This window comes from Diadema antillarum, unplaced genomic scaffold, assembly GCF_040938485.1.
Source record: "Diadema antillarum isolate AM-2024a unplaced genomic scaffold, OU_Dant_1.0 scf00000201, whole genome shotgun sequence".
NCBI lineage: Eukaryota > Metazoa > Echinodermata > Echinoidea > Diadematoida > Diadematidae > Diadema > Diadema antillarum.
Genome location: NW_027271090.1, coordinates 930210 through 947836, shown reverse-complemented (window position 1 = coordinate 947836; position 17627 = coordinate 930210). Strand labels below are relative to the sequence as shown.

Sequence of the window (17627 nt, the reverse complement as noted above, 5' to 3'; positions counted from 1 at the left end):
GTGCTTCATAAAATCTCATCCCCAGAGGCAATGCCTGCAGCCACATACATTGTAGAACTCTCATCTGTGAAAACATCCATTTAATAACTGACAACCACTGCCATCAATATGTCATTGAAAAAAGACAAAACAACTTACATATACTCTGTCTTCACATGCATGTAGTTTTCTTTCACAAATGCATTAGCATTGCATTGCAGTACCAAGATGCACCTTGTCATCACTATATCATACAGGAAAGATAAGAAGCAACTTGTATTTCCACCCATCTTGTGTTCCTGCGCTCATAATCACTCACCTAGGGAGCCTCAGTGACGCCCTTCCATGTAACAAGCATACACCGCATACAGCATGCCATTATATGATTTCAACTGAGACTGGCGATACTCCCTAAGTTGCCAGAACTTTGTGTGCACACACTTGTTAAACTTGGGTTGAGAGGAGCAAAAGTCGATCTATTCCATTTGTCTGTGTATGTCTTTCTTCCTCTCCAAAATGTGGGTGTGCGTCTCCCTCTCTCCTCCGGCAGATACACGGTGACGCTCTTTGGCGGCGGCGATTTCCCGCATGTGTATTATTTCTATCCCTTCATTATTGTTATGTCAACCTGCTTTGTCTTCTGGGTAATCTTCACGGTGAGTAGCAGCTCGGTTGTTCTGGGTAGAGAGTGATGCCCTGCCCCTTTTTCTCCAAGAGCACCAAAAAACAAACAAACAAACAAACAAACAAATCCCCCCCCCCCAAAAAAAAACAAAAAAAACAATCGCAACAAAAAGATGTTTTATAACTTGTCCCAAGTTTCTATCCATACAAATAGAGATAAAATGAGCAAAAATAAACAAAATATTACAGCTTTGAAAGATGGCACAATGTGAAATGGGAAGAAGGAATGTGTGGGTTTATTTTGTAGAGCCCAAATTTAATTGTGATAGATTGTGAATGCATTGTTTTGATTTATTGTTGTTCATGGGGGTGGGGTTGGGAAGAAAATGACTGATAATGGAGGAGCTAAAGGAATCAGGAGATAGATCAGGGAAGGAAAGGAAGTCAGTACCATTTATGTTGGCAGGTGTATAATTCAGCTGAAGAGGCCCTCTAGACAAGAACAGATGAAGATTAACAGTGGATGATGACAATAGATTTGAAGAACGGAGAGCATGTTATGTAATTTGTCAGATGTATGTCACATTTCATGCGCACTTCCTGGCATAAGAGTCCTATGTAGGCAATGACCACAGAGCTGAAATTGGACTTTCTTTCTGAGACTTGCCTTACCAGCAACAACATAGATATACCTTAAAGTGTAATAGACTGTTTGTCCCATCCCAACAATAATTACAATAGGACCCCAAAATAGCGAATCAATCTGAATATAATTTCAGGGTATGAAACTATAACTTATTACCCACATCTTACAAAAAAAGAAGAAGAAAAAAAAAAAAAGAAAAACATCCAATTTGCTTCGGTGGTCAAAGAGAAATGAGGATCTTTGTGGAGCATGTCAGGAATCCCTTCCCTCCAAGTTCTGTCCATTGTTGTTCTGAGAGCATGCAAGTGCTAAACTTGGAAGAAAGACACCTATGACATGATTTACAATGATCCACATTTCTCTGTGACCGTATAACCAAAGTGAATAGGGTTTTCTACAAAATATAGATAAGATGTTAAATTTTTAGATCTGAAATAGCATTCAGGCAGTTTAATAATATTGAAAGTTATCAATGCAGAAATGCAATTGTGTGTGTGTGTGGTGTTTTTTTTTGTAGGACATACTGCACCATGCTACCTCAAAAAAATACTGCCAATAGGTTGGCAGAATATGTTTCCTTATGACTAGGAGAGAAAGTGACTGTGATTTCAAATCTGCAAGGTGATAAGGAAATTCTGACTGTGTTCGTTCATATTTCTTCGAAGTTGTTATACTTCTTGTTATAATTTGTTAATATAATGATAATTTACATATGTACACTACAGTGTACACTTTTTTCCTTTCAGCAGGTGAGAGTGTTTCCAAAGTAGACAAACCAATGTTCTCTCTGCTGTGTAATCACAGTGATAGTAATAGAAGATTGAAGTAATCAGTATTAGTAAATGAAACTATAGGTACTGTAAGTATTCAGTTTGTAGTAACTGTAATATTAACTATATTACTCATAAATTTAGTTATTTGATAATAATGGTAACAGAAGTACAAAGTAAAAGTGATAGTTATAAGTGACAATGGTAATAGCAAGTACGAGTCTGCCTCTGTTGTCATTGGTTTTGCCTGTCTGTCTGTTTGCAAAATAACTCAGAGTTACTGGAAGAGTTAATGACACAAGAAAAAAATGATTCAATTTTGATAGTAATCCAGATGGCTGTCTGGATTTAGCACTCTTTTTTCAATTCTTTTGAATGGTTATCATTGGCAAATAGGGCAAAAGAACAGTGGAATTCGAGCTGTGTATATTTGAGGTGTGCACATGCACATTGAGCGCATGCTTGAGGTGCAGTGTGCAGCTAGTTCAAAAGCTGCTAGTAGATGAGGTAAATATAAGGTTTCTTATCATAAGTTGGAGAAAGGGTAATTATCAGCATGCGTGCATGGGTGGAAATGAGCTGCTTGGCAGAGGTTTGCGCTCTCTCAGTACTTTTCTTGTTATTTCAGTTACGTCAGGACATTTTAAATTTGATGAAACACTTCTTAGTATCTGCATTGCTCTTCTAGAAAGTAATATTGGATATTGTCACTCAAATGTAGTTAAGAACTTTCATTTGTATTTCTGAAATTTGAAACTGGACATAGTAGACTACGACATCTCCACAGATGTGTGAGTTGGACTGGATTTGAACTTTGTATTTCCAGAGCCTCGGCCCTGGGACCTTTATACTCTGACAGTATCAATTGTCTTGAAAATATGGACATGTAGTGGTGCATGTGTAATAATGCTGTAAGTGATCTCGCATTGTGTTTTAGGAAGACTTGATCTTACGCCACTTCAGTCAAGTAATTCTTTGCTCAGCCCTACCTTCACTATTTGATGACCTGTTTGTGTTTTCGCTTTGTCCCCTGTGGATGCTACATCATTTGAAGATGAGTTGCTTGTTATGTAATACAGGCGTGTACTTGCACTCTTAAGGAAGGAAGACATGGTTTGTGCTGCATTTGATATATGCAAATTTTTACACAGCTGTTGAGGTGCTTGTGGCTTGTTGAAATGCATGATAAGTCTTGATGATTTTGAATTGGATTGTCCTCTTGTTTGATGATATGCCTGATAGTGTGTATGTTGTAGTTTTCTACAATTAAATTTACATAATAATGCTCCCTTTTCTCTCTCTTATAATTTGTGATTGAGATTACTTTTGAGAATTGAGACTCATGTGTCCTTTATTTGGCATGATGAAGTCTGCAGCATAAATAACAAAACTTGATTTTTTTTTCTCTATTCAATTGCTGCAACCTAATGAGCAATGATAAATGACAAAATACATGTATGTGCATAGGACCCTCTGCCAATCCTATATTACAAAATGCACTGTATATCAAGATTATCAATTTATTGAATTCAGACTTTGACACATCATAATTTAATGCAGCTTATTTTGTTATAGTTAGTTGAAAATGCAGTGAACATGTATTTCTGGGCAATTAACAAAGTCAAGTTAGTAAAACATTATTAGAAAGGCCCTAATTGCTACGTTTCATTTCTGTGAATTTTTCACTCTGGCAGATTCATCCGGAAAGTATGACAGCAGTGTGTTTGACTTGAATGCCATCATCTTCAAATTGACTTTAGTGAACAGAGTAGAATAAAAGCAGAATCACAAAATACTGGACAGTTTAAGTTTCTTAAAATGGAATCAAAATAAGAAAACTATTGAATTTCAAAGATCAGCAGGTTTTAGCAATGGTATTGGTCGCAGTCACATTAATGCATGTGAAATGATGTATCAGTGTCTTCGTTTTACATATACCCTTTCACTTCCATGTACATGTCAAAATTCTTTCCTTGAATTCAAAAGGAAGAAAAATATTGTATGCTTGGCATTAAATTATTCTTTCTTGTGTGTGTGGTTAGGATTTTTTTTTCAAAGTAATGAAGTGTTAATCAAAGCATATTTATTTAGCAAGGCATAAAGTGGCAGAAAAAGGGACATTTTATATTACATAGCATAACATGTGTGTATGATTGGCGAGTTAAGTTCACTTTTTGATTGATAGTTATTAAATTGTAGGATGATGGCATGAAATGTTTATTCCCTAGATTCACATCATTCTTTCTCTCTCCGCCAGGTTGCCAAGTACGTGAGAGACCAGAGACGTCGAAGACGGGCACGCCTGTCACGTGACCACCTTAAAAAGCTGCCAATTAAAAAGTTTAAGAAGGGTGAGATTTTCCTCGCTACAATATTACTATACAAGTTTGTTTTGTTGGGGAAGGGGATGGGGTAATGATTGATTTGTTGTGCTTAGCCTCTCAAAATGAATGTCACTTTTTTATCATTATAATTATTTTTTGCTTAGCTTGTCAACGTATAGACGAGTGGGACACAAACTGTTGAAAAATCACAATGTGTGTGTGTGTGTGTGTTTTTTTTTTTTAGCTCACCTGAGCCGAAGGCTCTTGCGATCACCCTTCGTCCGGCGTCCGGCGTCTGTCGTGCGTAAACTTTTACATTTTCATCTTCTTCTTGAGAACCCCTTGACTGATTTTCACCAAACTTGGCAGGTATTATCCCTAGGGGGATAGGATCTCAATTTGTTCAAGTGGGCACCATTCCCTACCTGGGGGGCCCCCGGAGGGGCCCAAACCTCCCAAAATTAAGGAATCTTGAAAAATCTTCTTCTCTAGAACCAGAAGTGATAGAGCTAAGTTAATACTATGAATTAGTAAATTGATGACTGTAGTTTCATGTCTGCTCATGGCGGAATCAGGGATGCCCCCCTTGGGACCCAGGGGAGGGGGAGGGGTGGGGAGGGGTTCTTATGGGGGCCCAAATTGTACATTTGCATCTTTTTCTTGAAAATGCCATTATGAATTTCCACCAAAGTTGGCAGGTAGCATCCCTAGGGGGAAAGAATGTCATTCCCATCAAATGGGCACCATACCCCACCTGGGGGCCCCAGGGGGCCTAAATTTGGACCGAAATTGTAAATTTTCATCTTTTTCTTGAAAACCCTATCACTAATTTGCACCAAACTTGGCAGGTAGCATCCCTAGGGGGATAGAATCCCAATTCCATCAATTGGGCACCATGCCCCCCCCCCCCCCCCCCCCCCCGGAATCTTTACAGATTTTCTCTAGAACTGGAAGTGATTGAGCTAAGTTAATACAATGAGTCAGTATATTGATGACTGTTGTTTCAAGTTTGTTCATGGGAGAATCAGGGGTGCCCTCCCTACCCCCCCCCCCCCCCCTTGAGACCCAAGAAGCGGGATGGGATGGGGGGGGGGGGGCAAATGCGGGCCTAAATTTTCATCTTTTTGTGAAAACAACATAGTGGATTTTCACCGAACTTGTCAAGTAGCATTCCTACAGGGATAAGATCTCAAAGTGTTTGAATAGGCACCATACTTTCCTTGGGGGCCCCAGGCGGTCCAAACCTCCTAAATTAATGAATATCAAATAATATTTTTCTCTAGGTCAAATCAAAAGTGATAGGGCTTTAAGTCTTTTTTCCCAAGCTGCATAATCCAACATTCTATAAAGTACAGTGTACTTGGCAGGTATTTTTACCAGTGTGATGGAATATGTACAATTGTAAGTGCACACCTAGCCCCGGAGACCGCGCCGCTATGATGCGGCGGGGTCCTGGCGGCTACCTCGCAGTTTCGCTAAAGTGAGAATCACGAACAACTCCCTATTGCCACATACGCCGACTTCACGAATAAATCATGGTTAAATTCCTATTATAAACACAGTGACAATAAAAAATGAAATATACATTACCCCATTGCCTTGGTTCTTTTCACCAATTTATCTGGAAACTGCAAAATTTTCCACATTTTTTAGGAGTAAGCGGCCTGCCCTAGTGGGAGAGCCGTGCTACCATTTTGAAAGTGTATATCCATTAGTAAGCATCTACGCATGTAGCGAGTAATACGTAGCCTTTTGTCAAGGCCCTCTCGCTGTATGGTGTAGAGAGCCCAGCCGAGTAAGGTAGCGCGACTCGCTTCGCTCGTCCCTTCGCTCGTCCGTTACACATAGCGAGAGGGCCTTGACAAAAGGCTAGCATGCAACGTTAGTGAGCATCGGTGAGCTGAAGATAATTCGCCTTATAAGACAACATTTTCTGCATCATAAGTAACGAAATGCATCAAACAGTCGCCGATTTGAATCATTTAGGTTTAATCGAACCATGTAAGTATTCCTAGTAGTTTTTGTTGAAAAATTAAGGAAATATAGCGCCGGAACGGCACCCGTTTTGTACAACATTAAGATCTGAATGCGAAAACGGCGCAGCCCCAACACGCTGCGTTGCACGTTGGGGCTGGTCGCAGTTAGTGCACACCATGCCCCTGATCTCAAAACTACCCCCACCATAGGTTTCCAATGTTCTCAGGTAAGAGTCTTCAAGAATGCATGGAAGGTGAACTTGCGATGCTCAGGTGAGCGCGTGACCCGCGGGTCTCTTGTTTGTTTTTGTTTTTAAAGAATGCAGATGCATGTTTTACTCTTCTTTGGACTAAATGTTGCACTGCAGCAAAACCTGTAAATGTGTCTGCCAGAAGTCTTTGTAAAATGCTAAGGGCATTTTCAGTAGGCAGTATGCAGTATGTGTATTTGTAGGCACAGTTCAGTACCGGTATGTGATGCTCTCGATAATAAGTGTTACACTCTGTGCATCTCTTCCTTGTGTACCTGACCTATAGGTGACGACTACGATGTTTGCGCCATCTGTCTTGATGACTATGAAGAGGGGCAGAAGCTTCGTATACTGCCATGCAATCATGGTGAGAAGATAACAGTTTGGTGTGAGCCCTCACGGGATGGTATAGTATTGGTGGAGATGAGACTTGAGCCTTTAAATTTTAGCGACATACTATTTAAAGAAACCACTGAAAAATTCTACAGAGCATACCATTCTAAGAGGAATTCAAAGTTCTTTTGATGAAAATTGGGTTTGAAATGGCTGAGTAATCCAGAAACAAAGTACAAAACATGTGTGAAACAAAGCGATCCTAATAAAAGGTGGGTCCCACCTTTTTATAAAGATCTCTTTGTTTTTAATATCTCGGCCATTTCAAAACGGTACCAGTTTTCATCAAATGAACATTGAATTCTTCATGGAATTATTTACAGTGTACATGTACATGCTCTTCCATATTTCAGAAGAGGTTTGTCATTATCTCACAAAAAACAGTAAGAAATCTCAAACCAGGTCCCAACCAAACCTGTACCATCCCTATGATATGTATGCATCTTGTAGGGATTTGTGTGTGTGTGTGTGTGTGTTGGGGGGGGGGGGGGGGGAGAGGAGGGAGTGAGGATGTGGTGGACTGGAGGTAGAAATATTACATGTCTGCCAATTTTGTTTGAGTCTTGCTGATGCTTGTAAATGTGTTTCATGATTCTGCACCACTAGTGTGAGACTGTATTATGGTGTGGAGGTAATGATTGCAATTTCTGTTTCCAACCCCATCCAGCATTCCACTGTAAGTGCATCGACCCCTGGCTCACCAACAACCGCCGTACCTGCCCCATCTGCAAGCGCAAGGTGGTCCCGCCGGGTGTGGCCGACTCGGACGAGGAGTCGGATTCGGAGGCCGGCGACTCCCCCAACGAGAACACGCCCCTCCTCGCCGGCATGGAGTCTGACCGCATGAGCGAACATGGCGCGGTAGGAGGCGCACCTCCCACCACCACCCCGCCCCCGTCACCGGTGCAGCTGAGCGACGAAGAGGGAAATGACCCCGGAGTTCCAGAAGGAGGAGAGAATCCTCCGGTGGTTGCCCTGATCAATGTGGAGACGGATTCTGATTCGGCAGAGAGCTATCCCGTTGGGGCACCAGCCCCGGCACCAGCCTCGGACGTCCATGTTGTGGTCCATTCAGAGAATGAGCTTGAACCCATAACATCCATTGCAGGAAAGTCCTAGAGTTCCCTGGAAATTCTTGTATCTCTCTCAAAGAACAAAACAAAGCAAGACTATGATTAGATGTTTCCCCACCAGTGTGAACTGGGGTTGAATATATTATGACTATACATATACATATGATGAAACTCACAAGTCATTCTTCTGTAGCTCTGTGTCTTTGAAAACCGAACAGGATTTGCCATGTGCATCAAGGCCGAGAGAACTTGAAAGGGGAGAGCAGTGTTTACTCTTGATTGATATAAATAATGACATTGCTTGGTGTTCCCCTTTAAATCTGAGGCAGCCACAGATATGAGAACTGTGTATCATGTCTTTCTGCTGCACAAAAATGTGTTTGGTGCAAATCCATCCCTCTCTGAATCATGTCAAAAAATGAAAGAGATTGTTGGAGATAGAGGTGGACAGAGAAAAGGAAGCACCCATGCACTTCAACCTGATGTACACCCTTGATCGTGGAGGACTGGCTGTGCTTGGGAGTTGGCCTCTCACCAGAGATTCGAAGTGATGGTGCTTCACGGATCTGCAAAGCCGCACCTCAAGCAGCACCTTGGATGAAGCGCCTGTTCATCTCACCTCGCCACAACGATGTGCACCTGCCTTGGTTTGTGAACTGTGCCGCTGTTTCCCTCCACACATCTGTCCTGGCTGCAGGTGCGCTGGCGAAGAAGCCGAGCCTGTAAGAGTTTCGTGTCTGCATTAGAGGCACATCTTCTTGCGTATGGGATCGATGCAGAGACAAAAGAAACTCTTTCACAGACCTCATGGTCATTGGGGGAAGATTACCCCTACTGGTGTTTTGAGGAGGGAGATATTGTACACCTGTATGTCACTTACCAAGCTGAGCAATTGTTAGATGTTGTACTGAGTCTCAACTTTACTGCCCATCCGTTGTGTAATATAGGTGGGAAATGAAAGGAAAATGAGTTGCAATCTGGTTGTCAGTTGGTGATGAAGTGCACCCTCTATGTATAATGTGTAATGTGTACGGATCAGTATATCTTGATACCAAGGATGAGCAAATATTTTTTCTATTTCTTTTTGTTGGGGGGGGGGGGGGGATGTTCTGACTTATTCATTAATGATCAGCTCAACGTGAGACACATACATATAATGACAGGAAGTGTGTGACATGTAGTATCAAAGGGAAAACATGCCTCTCAAGCTCAAATGAAAAATTACTTTTGATTTGTTTCAAAGGAGATATTGTATTTCATGGGTTATTTTCTTGCTTTTGGAGGAAATGATTACCTGGACAATTGGTAGTCTTTGGCTCTATCTTGTGTTACTATAAGTCTGAAATCCACTACTAACGATCAATTTGTATGTGTCCCTCTTTCTTGCATAGATGAGGGAGTTCTGGACAGCTTTTAGCCTGTGGCTGACCCAGAAATCACATTGTCTCGTTAGTGCCTGCTCGTAAAACAGATTCTTAGAAAGTACACTTTTCATTTTAACCCCAGTTCATGTGGGTACACAATGAGTCCAGCCTTGAGGTGATCCAAACTACTGAATATCTAATACATATTCAGAAGTGTATGCTTTATGTCACGTAATGTCCCATAACAAAAGAATGTATGCTCAACAATGACTTTGTACATGGCTCTCAGTTGTGCATTTGTCCTTGAAGGAGTCTGAAATCTCAGTGACAAAATCTGGTCATGCCACTGAAAATGTTGTCAAAAAGTTGTGTCTGGTATCTGTGCAGTACTCGTCAAAAATTGGCTTGCTCCATCTGTCGAACCAGAGATCAGAAATGTGTGTAATTGCCTTTATCACAGGTGCTTTTCTCCTCTTTAAATCCATAGAGTCTCAGAAACCATGTGGTTTGATACTGTGTCTTTGTATTACATAAAAAAAAAATCTTTCTTCAACTCAGGATGAACAGTAAAATTGAGAGTTGACAATTTGATGAGCATGAGATCATAATTTTTCAGGGCAAAACTCACTTGGGACATATGTTCAATTGACACTGGGGCAACAAGACCTTGTATCTATAAAATGTCAAATGCTTAGGAGAGAAAAAAAAAAAAATAACCAACATGGTGGCAAAAGCACTATATGTGGGATAACCTTTCCTGTGACATGCCTAGGATTTCCACAGCTAAGATTTAGACAGAACAGCACTTAGCTGATTATCTATCAATCTAAGAAAGTCCTTTTCACCAATTTGGGATATAAGGTCTTGTCACCCCAGCGATAATATAGGTAGAGAGGTCGTTGCCTGCATGTGTAAAAAAAATGGTACACAGAAATAGGTTTACTAAAAAATAAAGGGGCCCCTATGTCATCTGGTTATGATCATGGAACATTCTTCATGAAAATTGGATATAGGGATTTGTGATGTTTGCGGCAGACATCACTTGGTTTTCATGTAGAAAGGTCAAGCTACCAACTTGTCCACTTTTGGAAAGTGAATGAGCAGTCATGTGATAAAGAACATGTGATTCGCTCAGAATGACGGTTTTCTTCTTGGGTTGGCTCAAGGAGTTCGCTCATGTTTGGGCCATGAACATTTGGTGATGCTGTCTTGTACTGGTTGGTGATATTTTTTGGAAAAAAAAGGTTTCCTGTTTGATGCTGTTCCTGCTCTCCCTAGAAATGCAAGAATAACTATATTTGATATCATTATTGTTTCGGGGAAATAATATACAAATAATGAATGTTTATGAGAACAATGGACAGAATATTTCATGAGGTGAAAGATTACTGTAAAACATGATATATTCGCGGCACGAAATTTTCGCGAATTGGAGCCGAGGGCCTTTTTCGTGGCAAGGAATTTTCGCGAATTGCCTCTTGCGTTCAATGCATATAGTGCAGATAAGAAATTTCGTGAGCATTTTAATTTCGCGAATCTTGGCGCTCACGAAATTCGCGAAATTAAAATGCACGCGAACATTTCTCGTTTTACAGTAAATGATCCATTCAACAAGGCACAGCTGAGATGAATGGATCAAAGATTTCATCTTTCACTGAATGAAATATTTTGTCCATTGCACAAGTGAAAAACATTTATTATTTGTTGTATATAACGCCTAAAATAAATACTTGTCATCTAATGTTTTATAAACTATTTTAGAAACAAGAGAGTGCTCACTGAGCGCTTTATGCTAGTGCACTGTCGCATACACACACTACAAACACAAGCGTCTTACACGTGTAGTGTACCAGGCTCTCGGCGTGCATGCAATGGAGCAAATCGTATGGATCCAAAATTGCACGGTACATGGCGCCACAATTTGCACGGATGATGACGTCCTAGTGGAATGGGCCGAATGAGCAATGTCAAACAGCTAATCAAATGAGGAGGATCTCTTTAGGCATTATATAATGTGGAATAATGGGTTGAATTGAGAGGTAGTTAGTGGGTTTGAAAGATGAGACAACTGTTTTTCTGCTGGTGGCCCAAAGATTCGCTGCAAAGTTTGTTGTTCTGGTACTAATTATTGTTGCATGAAGATTTAAAAGTTTGTGAAAATCACTGATGAGGCTTTCACATCTGTACAGCCACCACATTCAGCTTTTCCAAATCTCATTCTTGAGATGAACACATTGAACATGCTGAACACAGTATTGCGTTTAGATAGCAGGCTACATACATATCGTAGAGTTTGCATCTTGAATTTCCTTGTAGAGTGTATCGTAAGGTTTAATTTCTAATTTGTTGCTGACTTGTCAGTCATGATACCCAAAGAAATGAGCATTACTGCCATACACTGACCAATTATTGCATCTTGATCATCCACTTACAATCTCTTTGCCTCATATCATACACCCAATTTGTGTAAACTCAAAATAAGATTGCATTCATAAATGTACATTGCACCTTTTTATAGAAAATTGTTGCACCGTTCCATACCATTTCTGTACATGTACTTCACTGTTCTGTTTATTTTACCTTTTCTCTTTTTTTTTTCATGTGCATTTCGTCAATGACAAAAGCATTTTTCATTTACGTCTGTATGTTACAGTGGTATAAATTTGATGGAGTTTTGGGCAGTGTGGTTCAAGTGCGTAGTAATCTATGTACCACAACAAAGGCTACTAATATCATGCTAGTAACAGTCTTTTCAGACTTACTGAGATATACATCATATGTGCAACTTTTATTAGTGGAATTTCTCTCGCCAGTCGACATCATGTCTGCTCCGCGCGGCAAGTTTAAAGGTTGTGGAAGCTTGACTCGCCATGGTGCAATATGCTGCATGAGGGCATGTGAAGTAGCTCACTTCTTTGCTTGTGTCTGTTACAAGGCTGCGTACGAAGTTATAGTCGTTTGCCTATGAGCCCACATGCATGCAGAAAGTCAAGATTATTGTTTACATGTGAAAGGGGTATTTTCTAGCATGCCTAGAAAATATGGCACAAGGATAAAAGTATAAAAGTTAAAGCAGTGAAAACACAGTCTCTGTAGCCCCCTTCATATGCTCTCCATTGGTACTAACATATAATCTCATTCTCCTCTTTTCATGTGTATATTAAACAGAAAAGAAAACGTTACAGCCCTCTTAGTCATGATACTCACATACTCACATGACATGCGCGCATTTGTAATCAAGAGTCATTTTACATCAGTCTCGCTTCTAGTTTCAGCACAGTATTAGTGTCATTATCATTGTCTTCATTCTACTACTGCTCCTACCACTTGACAGATGCATCTGAGATTGAGTACACAATGCCTTGTCAGATATCTCTGTCTGTGACAATGAACACACTTCTACACATTGTCACTCTGTTTTGCTTGTACTGGTACATTGTGTATGTGCAACTTCCACCTCTCTTTATCTATATTTCTCACATTGTCTCCCGTGACTTTGCTCACTCCTACCTGGCTGAAAACAGCCCATGTTGTATGAACATTCATATATTATCGGTATTCAGTATTAACAAAAGACACATAATTTTTCATTGGCTGCCATTAAGAGCCTACTGACAGAATGACATTAAGCCAAAAATTTGAGTGGGCTGTTTTCTGATTTCCCCTCGCAAATACGATGCGATGCAGTATTTTTTTGCGTGTTTTGAGAGCCAGATATTTAGTTGTTCATCCTTCTCCAGATCTATGGAGGGATTACTGCTCGGCCCTCAGTCGACATTTCAAGTTGGTCTTACTTATGTTGAGTACCTTAGTACTAAGAGCGCAAATATTACAATTTGTTTAATGTACTCTTGTAGACATTTATATGTATGTTATCTTTGATTTTCTCGGTACTAGATATTGCCATGGCATATTTAAAGGATGTGTAGTGAATAAAGCCTATTATATGATACCCAAATAACTTGTATATTTTGTTTAAAAAAAAAAGGAATGTATGCAAAATGGATATGCATGCGTAATTATCACTGTGATGTCATTGTCGCATATCATATGCTTAAAGTTTACTTATGTCAAACATCTTGTTATGGAATACAGGAAGAAATGTTATCTGTGCTCCAGCATAGAGGCCTTTATATGTTTCAAACTTTAAATCTGCAGAGTATTTGGCAGAGAATGTAGAGTTTATGATGCCGAGCCTCATATTTCAGGAACAGTATAAATGTGTTGGTCAAAAATAAAGGAACTTTATATTCTGTAATCATGAATGCTGTTATGACACGGTTTGTTATAGATTCTTTGTCTCGCTTTAAACAGCACTATTAAAATTCTAACTGTTATATTTGTTTTTACTGATGTTTTTATTGTTCCAAATTAGAAGAATCAGGAAACACTGAACACTAAAGAATGTTTAAAAAGTGTTTGGGGGGGCTGACCAGCCTGAGGAGGTTAGGGCAGCGCCCCTTGAAAATTGTTGGTTCTTTAAGGGTTTGTAAGTTTTCTGTTTCTTTTGGTTTTGTTTTATTTGTGTGGCCCATGTATTAAGTGTAATGACAGCATCTTGATACTATTTACATGTTTGGAGTTGATGAAAGCTTTTAGATACCAACTTGTGGCAGAGAATTCCAGTATCTGCCAAGACTAAACTACAGATAATGTAATGCCCGTGTGTCCAGCGCTCGGCAACTCGTGATTATATTTCTCTGTCAGGTTTAAACTTTTATCAGGAAGGAAGTTATTCTGTCGATAGGGCCAAGCCTTTAACTCACACACCCGTTAAAGGTCCATGCAGAAAATGAAAAAGAGATGACCACAGGTGGTGCCCATCTTGCTGGCCTTGCTGGCAATCCATCATCCAATGCACTGTAGGTTTGTTGTACTTCGTTCTGTCCATAATCAGGATTGAGGTTTTGCATCTGGAAGCTGTGATCAGCAAGCTGTTTGCAATCAGCCCTTGCGAGCAGTCATGTTCGATGTTCCTCATTTCCTTTGCATAATAACGTTGCTCATCCAAGCTGGAGAAAGAGATGTAAATGTACCACAGTGGGCCCGAAGTGTACTAATGAAAGAAGCAATAGGCCCATGCTCAGGTTTAGTGAATGTACCACAGTGGGTCTGAAGCATACTAATGACAGAAGCCGTAGGTCATTGCTCAAGGTCACTGTTCACCACCTCAGGTGTTGTACAATATTACATGATGTGGTCATGGTGGGTTCATTGTTTACATGAGGAGTTGCAGAAGGTTTTTGAGTGTTTGAGTGTTTATTTGTTTGTTGGTTTTTTTTTGGGGGGGGGGGTGGGAGGAGGTAGGGGTTGATTTGGTCGAGGGTCAATGCTCACTTGTGATGGATCTCTAAAAAGTTATGGATCTTCTTGCATTCCCCCTTTTTTTTGGGGGGGGGGGGGGGAGAGGGGTTGGCAAAAGTGGCCCAGCACCGGAGTTCCAAGGCCCCTGGGCATTTATTCGAATCACAAATACTATTGTTTATGCATCCTAATGACAAACTTGATATGACAATAAATACTTGTTTCTCACAAATACTACTGTTTCTGCACTTTGACCTCTGTGTTATCTTTGTTTCACAAAGTTTCATTCATGCCAAATTCATGTTTTCTGTCAGCATAAATGTCAAGCAAATAAGTTGGGTTTTTTTTTGTGTGTGTGTACACAATTATTTTAATTAGTCATTATTGTAGGAGCTAGGAATGTGTGTGTGTGTGTGTTTGTGTGTGTTTTGTGTACAGAATAAAGACATATACAGAGATAGAGAGAGAGAGATAGACATCTACTGTATATAATCACATTTTTGTTGTTGTAAATACTATACGAATGTTATATTTCTGGGGTAAATGTACTTTGTGAACACAGAAGTATCTGACTAAAGACAGCTATAAGAAGCCACAATCACAATTCAAGTTACAGTTTTGGTGTAAAATTTGAATTGAAGAAGAATACTCACACACACACATACACACACATTACAAAACAGTGCAGGGCGAGCGTACAAAAAGCTATCATGTTCCCTGTTTGCCATCCTGCGCCCATATCCGGAACTCTTGTGGCAAGCCCTTGTGAAACCTATGTCAGTTTTCCTATGTCTGCCCTTGGCTAGCCCACAAGGACCCTTTGAAGGATGACCTGCAAGTAGCCCTTGCCCATCTCCAACCCGGCTTACCTCATTTGACCCATGTTTACCCGTGTGGGCCACACATGGGTTTGTTGGCTGGGAAACCACCATTCGATCATCATGAGTGGGAAGTTGAATATACGATATAATAGGGCCTACATCGTACAAATTATATTTTCTTGTACTTTTGCCAAGAGGCTCAGAGTGTTTTGAGAATTACAAAAGTAAAACAAAAGATTGTTTCACAGCAAATTAAGTACTTCAACTAATGGGAAAAAGCACTTCGATCAACCTCAGATGCATCATTTAATACGATAAACAAATATAAGTATAGCTACACATAATAATGTACACGCACAAGTACACATATACAATATACAGAATATGCAAAAAAAGGATTATAATAAATATGTTTTCAGGGCTTTTTTGAAAAAATATGTGGATATATACAGACTGCCTGATAAATTGACGGATTACTGAAATAAGAAGAAGATATACAAAAACAATGAAGAATTGAGGTATATCGTAGAATGTTTTCTCCATACTCGCGTCTTTGTCTCATCCTTTTTTTTTTTTTTTTTCGCATTGGTATTCCTTCGAGCTGCTCATGCTCACTTAGTAATGGAATTGCACACAAATATCAAACCCCACATATTTTAGAAGTCCATCTCTACACTGTGAAAAAAAAATGATAAAAAAAAATACTGGTAAATTACTTGCAATCCAGCTGCACAGTAATTCACTGTAATTTCATTTTACAATAAGTTACTGTAAGCAATATCTACAGTAAATTATTTTAAAATTTGCAATGAATTACTATAAAATTTACAGTAAATTACTGTACTTATTGGATCTTCAAGTTCCGGGTTTCTCAATTTATTGTTCCCTGCAGTCGATACTTATACACACCCTGCCAAAGTCAATTAACATAAGGCCCAGACGAAAGTATGCAACATAAATTCGCTTTACATAACAATATATTCTTACTTTAAAGACAAAATGGTACTATCCATGCACATGCAAAAACGCTTATTTATGAATACAATACGCATATACACCCATTATACAAATTTATAGCATGAATGCGCTCACTACATAGTAGACTTGCCATTAAAGGGGGTAAACGCTGCATTTTTCTTTAGTAAAAAAGTCCTACGTTGCACGGATGTTCCCTAGGGCAATTGTAAAATTTTCATCTAAAGAGACACTCTGTATCTATGCAAATGAGCCTTAATTTGCATAATCTATGCAGAAATACATATAAAAATTATTTAGAAATATATGTGCATCCAGCAGAAATACCTTATTTGGTAGAAGTATTCCATAGAGTAAGTAGAAACAATTCCTGCAAAAATCTGCATTTTGAAAGAATTTCTAATCTGTTAAGCACTGGATCTTGTAGTACAAAGTTTGAACCTGGGATGGATGTTCCTTGGGTCAAAAGCAAATGATTCATCTAAAGAGGCAAACTGTCTCTATGCAAACAACCTATTATTTGCTTTATATGCATATCAATACATACACACAGATAATCAGAACAAACAAAAGCAATTATGTGACAACGTCTTAAATCGCTTTGAACTTAATATCCAAAAAGCTAAGAGAATAAGACAATATTCTCATAACAACACTTTTCAGTGGCTTAAATTGTTTCCATATTAATTAATTAACTTAGGCATTTTATGCATAAATTATGTAAATAAGTTTACAAGACGTGAAATTTCGAAACATATTGATCTTTGAAATAATTTTTACTATCAATTTTCCCTCATTGCATAAATGCTTTGCAGAGTGGGAAAAATAGCAATCGATATTAACACTCTTTAAATATCATTATGCAAATATAACAGTAGGGCCTACATAGGAACAGATGCAAATCGGAACAATGTTGCTTACAAAAGGATTGTTTTTCCCTTGCAAACAGTACACAACTGATGGTCATGATTAGAAAATCATTACAAAAAACACTACCATATTGAAAGTGTGAATTCTGATTATCATTGCATTTTGTAAGAAACCAAGCGAATAAGAGACTTTTTACATTAAACTGATTATAAACTTGTGCAAATTATGTGGATGCAAGGGTATCTGCACACATTAAG

General features: G+C 39.3%; 1 protein-coding gene across 3 annotated transcripts in view; it reads left to right on the top strand.

The window, feature by feature from the left end:
* Positions 1 to 10401, top strand: part of LOC139723877 (E3 ubiquitin-protein ligase RNF13-like) — an 80155-nt gene extending 69754 nt beyond the window's left edge. For 2 of the 3 annotated variants that reach the window (XM_071635085.1, XM_071635086.1), the window contains exons 7-9: positions 4277 to 4370; positions 6857 to 6937; positions 7631 to 10401. In XM_071635085.1, coding sequence (XP_071491186.1) covers positions 4277 to 4370; positions 6857 to 6937; positions 7631 to 8082 — 627 coding nt within the window. In that variant the 3' untranslated portion in view covers positions 8083 to 10401. Of the gene's footprint in view, positions 1 to 529; positions 636 to 4276; positions 4371 to 6856; positions 6938 to 7630 lie in introns of all 3 variants that reach the window. The other variant, XM_071635087.1, reaches the window with a different exon arrangement.
* The last annotated feature ends 7226 nt before the right edge of the window (positions 10402 to 17627 follow it).